Genomic DNA, 10,294 nt, shown 5'->3' on the forward strand with positions numbered 1-10,294 from the left:
CCCAGCAGGCCACTGTGACCTCAGTATTCACCATCCTTCCTCTGATATCTCACTGCCTTTGTCCTGCAGCCAGAAATGCACCCCTAAGGCCCTGGGGAACTCTGACGCAGCTTCCTTTATTCTGCCAAGACTGCACTCCAAGAAACCTGACATGTTGCTTTCCACCTCTCTTTCCCTACGCTCACTCCTCTTTTTTACCTTATTAGCTACAATTTCCAGTAAACAATGATGATAAAGACATTGGTCTTCTTTGAATCTTTTCTAAATGAGAGCAAAATTGAAATACCTCACACTCGAAACTGATACCCGCCCTTTTCGGAAGCCCTAGACAAAGGAGAAAAATCTGTTTCAAAAGTGTTTTTTTTTTTTTTTTTTTTTTTTTTTTTTTTTTTTTTTATTGCAGTGCTTGTAATGAAATACCTGGACAGTACAGAAGGGAATAAAGTAAAAATAAAGTCCTCTTTTTCATGCCCCTCTTGTCTCCTCCACCTGCCACCCAGAGCTAACCATAAATGCTCGTGTGGGGGTGTGGGTGTTCCTCCAGACCTTTCTATTGCATGCTTTATTTTTGTGGTCTTCCTAGAATAGGCATATATTTCTACCAGAGTCAGTATGACCTCATGAATAAAGAGGCTGTCTTTTTTCCAAGGACAGAAGCAGGAAGCTCTTTGCTGGATCCAGATCTCTGTTCTCACCGTGGTGGCTCCTATGCTAATAATTTCTCTAGAGCTATTTGCAGATGTGTGAAATAGGAAGCCCACACACTTGTAGATTGAATACTGTGTTTCTATGGTAATGTATTTAGGTGACCAGGGAAGCAGGGGCTTATGTGTAATACATGGGGTATTAAAGTGGGAATTAGGAAACCCCAAGTCCATCATGGATCTGCTTTAGCTAACTGGTTGGTTGACCTTGTGTGAGCCACTTGACACCTGGACTTCACCGTCTTCACCTAGAAAACAAGGTAGTCGCATTATCTAAATTCCAGATCCTTTTCAGGTTAACATTCTATTTCTTTCTTTTATGTTAAACAATTTTTTTTTTCTCTTTATGGGAATTAATTCTTTCTAAAATGTTTTGTGAGTGTGTGTAAGGGGGAAGAGAATGGAGGAGGGGCAGGTTCCCTTACTTTCTTCACCTACATCCAGTAATAGAACCAATCTTTCATGCCAGATGTAACCTGCAGAAATGGTTGGCCTGGAGTTGGTGGAGGGCTGGTCAAATGGAGATCTGTGGGGAGCAGGGAGAAGACTGTGAGGGTGGGCCTTTTCATCCTGCCATCTGCTGCGAGATAGAGGCCCAGGAATCCTTCCATTCTTTATTTTTCAGGCCGAGCACCTAACCAGCTGCTACTGGGGCGGGAGCAGCAACGCACTGGACCGCCACGACCCCAGCCTGCCTTACCTGGAACAGTATCGCATTGACTTTGAGCAGTTCAAGGGGATGTTTGCTCTTCTCTTTCCCTGGGCGTGTGGAACGCACTCCGACGTGCTGGCCTCCCGCTTGTTCCAGTTATTAGACGAAAATGGAGACTCTCTGATTAACTTCCGGGAGTTTGTCTCTGGGCTAAGTAAGGACGTGATATTATTATGTGAGTGGGGATGGGGACAATGGGGCAGTGACTATGGGGCAGTGACCCTGGTGTTCCTCAGTGCAGCCCTCAGGGCCGCAGCCCTACTGTGCTGCATTTAGAGGGCCGAGAAGCACATATTGAAGGTTTGCAAACGGATCATAAAATTTGTTTTTAGTTCATGACTATGTTATATGGAAAAATCATTGCCTTCTACATTAGCTTTCAACACAAGTTACAAATACATTGTCAGAGAAATTGCAAGACAATAAAATGCCACCACAAACACTGAAACCGTAGACCATGATAGCTTTACAAGAGAAAAAAAATGGGTGGTGGATTGCTTTCCTTTGATGAAAAAAATACATTTATATTATATATTATATATAGTTCAGTACATAATTTCATCATATGTATAATTGTAGAGTGTTTCACTAAAACTTTTCATAATGCTTTTAATAAAGGGCTGAAAACCCACAACAGCTCTGCAGTCTAAATGGAAGTCTTTTCTCTCATTTTGTCAGGAGAGCATGCTCCCACGCCCACACATCCCCTCACGCCTCTGACTTGTTTACTGCTGCCCCGTATATCTTGCTGCCTTTTTGGACTCTTGTTTTATTTATAATTGGATCAAAAATCTCTATGGCAGTAGAGCTTGGCCCACCTGATGTAAGTTTGTAGATGCAGCAGGCATTATGTCAAGCTGCCAGAATGAGGTTAGAAGGAATTTTTTTTTTAAATTCTGATTATGACACTGTGACTCTGGGCAATGATGTGCCCAAGGAAAGAAAAAAAGGTCAGGCATAGAGCCAATAATGATTTCAAAGAGCACGCTTAACCTGTAAGAATAATGTCTGGAATGTGTGAAGTCCAGAGGCAGCTGATGGCTTTTTAAAAAATGCCAGTGAGGTAGGTGAGGGCCTCTTAGATAAGAAAAAAAACTGTATAAAATGCTCATATATATGCTTAAAAATGGGGAGAGGTAGGAACTAACCTTTATTGAGTGCAGGCACTATTCTGATGCTATACCACTTAAAACAACAGACCCTTGAAGTAATTATAATTCTAACTGAAATTATACAGCATTTACTATGTGCTAGGCACTGCCCTAACGCTTTACGGGCATTTAATGCGCCTAAGGACACAGAGCCACGTAGTTTGTGTTTGATTCCAGCTACCTTGAAGGCACAGTTTGTGCTATTACTACAAGTATTATGCTCTATTGCCTACTTGCTTACTACGGTTATCCCCATTTTCAGCTAAAGAAATGGAAGCTCAGAAAAGTTAAGTAACTTGCTGGGACATTAGTTTTTAGCCAGTCGATAAATATGTTATTGAACTGAATGGAGAAGCACAGTTAGTACGCACTGGACCCAGGATTCAAATGACGGCTGTCTCTCGAAATCTTATCCTTTTCTCATTATTCCACACTGCAGATAGTAAAAGGGAATTTTCTTTTTTAGGGGGAGGGAAGCGGTATTAATTTTTAATTACACAAGTAATACATAGTACATTCTGCTTTTTTAAAAAGTGACACAAAACAGACAAGGCTTAAGACTCCTTTGATTCTACCCTAATCTTTTTTGCTTTCAAGGTAACTATTGATTATCATATTGGTTTCATGGTAGGAGGAAATGAGGCAAAATGTGTGTGTGTGTGTGTGTGTGTGTGTGTGTGTGTGTGTGTGTAAGTGGTCTCCAGCATGGGATCAAGAGTCAGACAAATCTAGGTCCAAATCCTGGGCCTGCCACTTACTAGTTTATGACCTTGAATGAATAACTAAACACAGATAAGCTTGACTTTTCTCATCTGTAAAAGGGGATAATAATTGTGCCCATTTCAGAATTACTGTGAGCCATCATGAAATAATACATGGAAAGAAGTTGGCATAAGGCTCCACACAGTGGATGGTTATTAAATGTCTGTCATTTTTATGATTAACATTATTGACATTTCATGATAACATTGGCATATTATTATCAGTCAGTGTGCAGACGTCTTGGGGTTTCGTTAACTGCGGTCAATATGAAACTCCAGGGTGAGAGTGTAAAATGTTGAATGCGAACTTAGGCTATACTAATGGAAGAGTCAGGAATAGTTCCACTACCTACCCCTGAAGTCGCCAAGAGGCTTCTGGAACTCTGTCCAGAGAGACATTGAATGAGATAAGATGTATGTAGATAAGAATAGGGAAGGGCATACAAACCATGTCATTTGAGAAAGTTGAAAATTTGGAGATATGCAACCTGGAAAGATAAACTTGCCCTGAAACGGTAAGAGGGAAAGGATAGCTGCCTTTAAAATCTGAAGGATCATTGTAGAGAAGAGGCAATAGACCTACCCTGCTTGGCTTTAAAGAGTAGAATGAAAGGAAGAGGAGTACATAGTTCTAAGCCATTTTTGAGTTGTGGACTCTTTGAGATCTGGTAAAGGATACGGACATTTTCTTCCCACAAAATGACATACATACATAAACACAAAATTTTACGTTTTATGGGGTTCATGGACTTGACAAAGTTGAGACTACAGGTTAAGGATCCTTAGACTAAAGTAAAAATTACAGAAGACCTTTCAGAATTTAGAGGATGCGTCTGTGGAATGGGATACCTCTGGCAGTAGCGAGTTCCCTGTCTTTGGGGATGTTCAAGCAGATGCTAGATGCGTATCTCACGTGTGTGTGTGAGAGGAGGCCCCTACATTAAGTGGAAGGTTGGAAAAGATAACCCTGAATGTCCCTTCCAACCTAGATTCTATGATTCCTCTTTTTCTTCTTTTTCCAAATCTAATTCATATCTAACTAGACGCTCGGAAATATATATTTACAAAAAGTTTTCTGATACAAGGAATAAATATAGACTTTAAAGGACACGAGTAACAGGATATTTTGAGTGAAGCTATGATGATATAATGGCAGGTAGATCAGAATAAATTAAAATGAAGAAACATTTAGGAGAACTCAAAAGCAACTAAGAAGGACTTCTAAAATGAGGAATTTGAAAAAATCTCAAACATATTTTGAGATTATTTCTGAATTCTAATAGTTATTTAGGATGTTGAGGCCCAGTCATATGACATTTCTCATTAGTAACACTATTATATGCCTGGCACTGTTTAAGTGCTTTGTATATATTAACACACTTAGTCCTCACGTTTCATGGGATCCTTATGTCAAGATCACTGGTAGAATCTTCTATTATCTTGCCTTACAAGGGGAAACCAAGGTACAGAGAGGTTAACTCTCCCAAGATTTGAAACCAGCCATCCTGGTTCCAGAGCTCTTAACCCAAATATGTTCTGGCCAGACCTTTTGTGACACAATGTCTTGGTTCCAGCTTATAAAAAGCAGACTTTTCAGGTAACACTAAGTCCAGAGGGGTTACCTGTACACTCAGTGCATTTCACATTGGTACTTATGTGACTTCTAGGTGCCGCATGCCATGGGGATCTCACAGAGAAACTCAAACTCCTGTACAAGATGCATGTCTTGCCTGGTAAGTGAGCTACATATAACCATGACCTGGTTTCAAATCTCTTTTTTTGAGGTAAGCTGTTTGCCTCTTTTTGATGTACAAAATCATTCATTGGTCACTGAGAGCAAACTGAATAATGGCTATTTCCATAAGTTCCTGAATCAGCTTGTGCTTGGTTCTGTGGTCATTTACCTGTCTGAAGTATGAGTTGCAGTAATAGACAAGAGCAGGTTTCTGCAAGAGAAAGAATGGATAGCATTTTGAAATACACAGGACAGAAGGATTGTGAGAGAGAAAATGAGTGGGGAGACGTGGAGAGTCTGAGTCCAGGGGAGCAGTTTTAACATTGACAGGAACAAGGGGGAAAGATGGTCAGGTTTTGAGTTCAATTTTAGACAAGGTTTGTCCCAGCTGGGATATACCTAGCAAATACTAAAAACAAAAAAAAAATGCAGAGAGATTGTCACTAAGGATAGAGATATGGTAAAACTATAGATTTGGGAATTACCTCTACAAAATACAATTTGGTTTGTGAAGTATTATTCCATAGAATTTGAGAAAATCTGTCAAAAGGAAAACGTAAATTCGAGATTTGGGAATTACCTCTACAAAATACAATTTGGTTTGTGAAGTATTATTCCATAGAATTTGGGAAACTCTATCAAAAGGAAAACGTAAATTCGGTGTGGAGTAGTTAAAAAAGAAAATGAAGTTAGAAATGGAGTGATCTCCCCACTAAGGTTTTAGAGACAGTAGGCATTCGAGGCCCACAATGATGTGACCCCACCCCACCTGTGGGACTTTAGATTCTCACCCTAACTTGTGTCATTTTCTTTAATAATTAAAGCTCACTTTCATTGAGTCATGGCCCTACCAAGATGAGAATTACATTTCCTCTCCTCTCTAGAGCCATCCTCTGATCAAGATGAGCCAGATTCTGCTTTTGAAGCAACCCAATACTTCTTTGAAGATATCACCCCAGAATGCACTCATGGTAAGTGACTTTTCTCACCCTGGGTACATATTTATTTTCTACAGAGCCCTCTGTTACTGGAAAAAGATGTGCTTCCAAAGCTAGTCAATCAAAAAAGTGTATAAATACAGTTGCCTGATATGTTACTTTTCTTTCACATTTTTGAGGTTAGGCAGGTACTTTAGCCCACTGAAGGGACCGTGTACATTGTGTCCCACTGGCTTGGAAAAAGCACATCCTGTAGAGCTATATGCTTTGCTCCCCTCTCTCTCCTAGGGCCACGGTCATTAAGAATGTCATCCTGTTATTGTGCAGCTCTCAAGTATTGAGACTGGCATTTATATCAGAAACCCTCCTCTATATCTGTCTTTGCTCCCTAACAGGGGATGGCAAACCATGGCCCGTGGACCAAGTCCAGCCTCTCACCTACTTTGTACAGCCTGTGAACTAAGAATGGTTTTTACATTTTTAAATATTTTTTAAAAAAAATCAAATGTAAAATAATATTTTATGACACATGAAAAGTGTATACGGTTCTTAAATTGAGTGCCTATAAATAAAGTTTTATTGGAACACAGCCAAGCTCATTCATTTATATACTGCACATGGCCGTTTTCATGCTGCAGTGGAAGAACTGAGCAGTTAAAAGAGACCATATGGCCTGCAAAGCCTAAAATATTTACTATCTGGCCTCTTACAGAAGAAGTTTGCCGCGCTCTACTCTGATTGTTAGGTCTACATGGATGTGATTCAACTCATTGTATATATCTCCTAATGTTCATGTTAAATCTTGTACTACTTTGTCTTATATCAGTGTAATCAACATCTCTCGGCTTGCTATTGCAGAACGTTATTTACCTTCTAATTCATCATTCAGATAGTTTCATCACTGCACCTATGTCTGCAAGTAAACATAGATTGCTCCTGGGGTACTCATGCCTCTTAAATCTTGCCATCCCCCAATAAGCACAGCTTAGACCTGCTTTTAAACTGCAAATACCTAAGTGATTGAGTAGAGAGAAGTGAGCCGGGCTCTGTCATCTTAAGATTGGCAGTACGAGTTGAGGGTAGGAGCTCTGGACAGAATGCTAGCTCTGTGTATTGTTACCTGCTATGCAGGTGGATTCCTGCATCTCTGATCCTCAGGTTCTTTGTGTGGAGAGTGGAGTTGATAGGATGATAGCTGTCATAATGGGTGAAGATAGGACCTAATGTGGTAAAGTTTTTCACATGGTGCCTTGGCATATCCTGCAACATTCTTAATATTATTAATAATCAAATTCTGGCTACAAAATGTTAGCTATATCTTTGGTGGGCACTCATTTCAAACAAGGATTCTCTTGTTTCAGAAATGCTTCAGGAATGGTCACATGCCAACAGTATTTAATATCATTAAAAGATGCTTTTTAAAGTATGTTTTTTTAGCTCCAAAAGTATTATTACTTTGTGTTAAAATTTCTAAGTAGGATAAAATATATAAAATAAGCTAATGCTGTCTTAAAATCTTACTATAAAAAGATAACTGACTATTAATACCTTGAAATATTCTTTTCAGTTTTTTATTCATATATGATATACACACATGCACATATAAAACTGGGATAAAACTACCTATACAGTTTTGTATCCTGATTTTTTTTCACTTAAAATCCAATGAGAATGTTACCATGTCAATTAAAAATTCTTTGAAAACATGGCTTTTAAATATTTATATAATATCTACTACATGGGCTTACCATACATTAAATATTTGTGAATATCTATTTGTTTTCTAAATCATTTTCAACATTCAGAGGAGAGAAATTTCCTGATGACATATAGTACGTTGTCCTCGGTCTGTCTTAAAGGCTGCCAAGATTGATTTGACACCAAATACAGTAAAGATCACATATCTGGAAGCCAGTCACCTGCTGGGTGGCTGAAGAAGATCTGGAATGCACTTTCACAGCTGACAAACTAAATGGAACCTGAGGTCATTGTATACCTCTCCCTTTTGAAGTCCTTATGTGCACTGTAATTCCTGCTTTAAGAAGAAAAAAGAAAACATGTTTAAGAGGATTCCTTTTAAGGAACATATTTTTGAAATGCCAATTTATGAATCTGAAGGAATTTTGTAGCCTGTAACATTTTATCAAAAAAAACAAAAAGTTTTTTTTTTCCTTCTTCCAGCAACATAGATTTTAATTTGCTTGTAAGAGTGAGTTCTTAATCTTTTGCAGGTCTTGGCAGAAGACCAATCTCATATATGCAAAGTTAAGATGATAATATATCAGAAAGCGGAGAGAAATCATCATTCACTAGGGCAAGAATCACCATTTTTTAAGTACCAAAGACTTAAATGTGGCATCATTCCTTTAACTTTCAGTTGTAACCAAAACCCCAGCTGTGAGAAAGAATTCTGGGAGAGCCCCTCACCTGGAGATAGGGTTGTCAGATAAAATACTTGACATTCATTAAAATTTGATTTTCAGATAAAAAGTAATTTGCTTTGTATGTCTAACGCAATGTTAGGGATATTTTTATACCAAATTATTTGTTCCTTATTTGAAATTCTAAATTAACTGGGTGTGCTGTTGTTTTGTTTGCTAAATCAGGCAACCCTAGGTTTCTATTTTGTAGGCAACCCCAGGGTTTTCTGTTTTGTAATACAAATGCCAAATCTATGGATATATTATGTGACATTCTACTTTTTTCTTCTGAATATTTCCTGGTAGTTGTTGGACTGGATAGCAGAAGCAGACAGAGTGCAGACGATGGCTTTGTTACAGTGAGTCTAAAGCCGGATAAAGGTACAGATGTTCTCTTCTATGTGTTTGCCTTCTTGCTGGTTGAACACTTGTTTCCTGACCTGTGAACACTTATTTCTTGACATTTGGATTTTAGGGAAGAGGCTGAATTCTCAAGAAAATCGTAACTATCTGAGATTCTGGACTCCAGAAAGGTCTTCCAGGTCGAAGAATGCAAAGGATTTACCCAAATTGAATCAGGTAAGTGCTTAGCATTTCAATCCATTCATTTCAAATCTTGCTCTTTTCCAGTCATAGATAAATACAGAATAAGGACTCTTCAAAGATAATGGTAACTTGGGAACACTTAATTAGTATCTATTTGGATCTATTTTGTACATGTTTTTATGCATCAAAAATATGCTCAGTTGTGAGAAAATGATCTGTTCAGAGAAAATGTGAACCAAAAATATTTGGTTTTGAGAGAACACACATCTCATTCCGATCATTAAAAATACTCTCAGATATTTAAAAGACAAGCCTGTGTCATTTTCAGATCACTGTGCTTGGCTGTAAAGATGTCTGAAACATGTTTTCCTTTCAAAACTAGAGGGAAACAGATGAGTCTGGGATTTCTGCAAGATGCTTCAACAAGGAAAGAGTGAGCTAATGAATCAAATGTATAACAGTCATTCTTGCCTCTGTGTGACAGGTACATGCAGGTTTATTATTTCACTCTTTCTACTTTCATGGAAGTTTGAATTTTTTCAAGTTAAAAATGGAAACATCAACAAGGCGACCTTAAACAACGTGCCTGTCCATCCTGCATACTCAGTACAGGACTTCCTGGGGATCTTCAGAAGCCATCAATCATTTCAGTGGCTTTTGAGTCCTCCCTCCTGCCTCCCTGGTCCCCACTGACTTCCCATTCTTTGTGTTTTTCCCAATCACTTTCCAGGGGCAGTTTATTGAACTGTGTAAGACCATGTATAACATGTTCAGCGAGGACCCGAACGAGCAGGAGCTGTACCACGCCACGGCGGCGGTGACCAGCCTCCTGCTGGAGATCGGGGAGGTCGGCAAGCTCTTCATCGCGCCGCCTGCCAAGGAGGCCGGGGGTGCGGGCAGCGGGCCCGCCTGCAGCCCGGCCATCCCGGGTGTGCTCTTCCCCAAGAAAGGGCCCGGCCAGCCTTACGTGCTGGAGTCCACTGAGCCCCTCCCGGCCAGCCTGGCGGCCGACAGCGAGGAACACTCCCTCGGAGGACAGATGGAGGACATTAAGCTGGAGGACTCCTCGCCCCGGGACAACGGGCACTGCTCCTCCATGCTCATCTCCGACGATGACACCAAGGACGACAGCTCCATGTCCTCGTACTCGGTGCTGAGCGCCGGCTCCCACGAGGAGGACAAGCTGCACTGCGAGGACATTGGGGAGGACACAGTCCTGGTGCGCAGCGGCCAGGGCACGGCGGCGCTGCCCCGGAGCACCAGCCTGGACCGGGACTGGGCCATCACCTTCGAGCAGTTCCTGGCCTCCCTCTTAACCGAGCCAGCG

The 10,294-nt window shown here is 40.3% G+C and overlaps 1 protein-coding gene across 1 annotated transcript in view; it reads left to right on the plus strand.

The window, feature by feature from the left end:
- Positions 1–10,294, plus strand: part of TBC1D9 (TBC1 domain family, member 9 (with GRAM domain)) — an 81,729-nt gene that overhangs the window by 69,419 nt on the left and 2,016 nt on the right. Inside the window, exons 13-18 of the mRNA XM_008573281.1 lie at positions 1,330–1,570; positions 4,996–5,061; positions 5,948–6,034; positions 8,728–8,802; positions 8,897–9,000; positions 9,698–10,210. Of these exons, the coding sequence (XP_008571503.1) occupies positions 1,330–1,570; positions 4,996–5,061; positions 5,948–6,034; positions 8,728–8,802; positions 8,897–9,000; positions 9,698–10,210 (1,086 nt within the window). The remainder of the gene's footprint in view (positions 1–1,329; positions 1,571–4,995; positions 5,062–5,947; positions 6,035–8,727; positions 8,803–8,896; positions 9,001–9,697; positions 10,211–10,294) is intronic.

This window comes from Galeopterus variegatus, unplaced genomic scaffold (assembly GCF_000696425.1).
Source record: "Galeopterus variegatus unplaced genomic scaffold, G_variegatus-3.0.2 Scaffold897, whole genome shotgun sequence".
In the NCBI taxonomy this organism is placed as follows: Eukaryota; Metazoa; Chordata; class Mammalia; order Dermoptera; family Cynocephalidae; genus Galeopterus; species Galeopterus variegatus.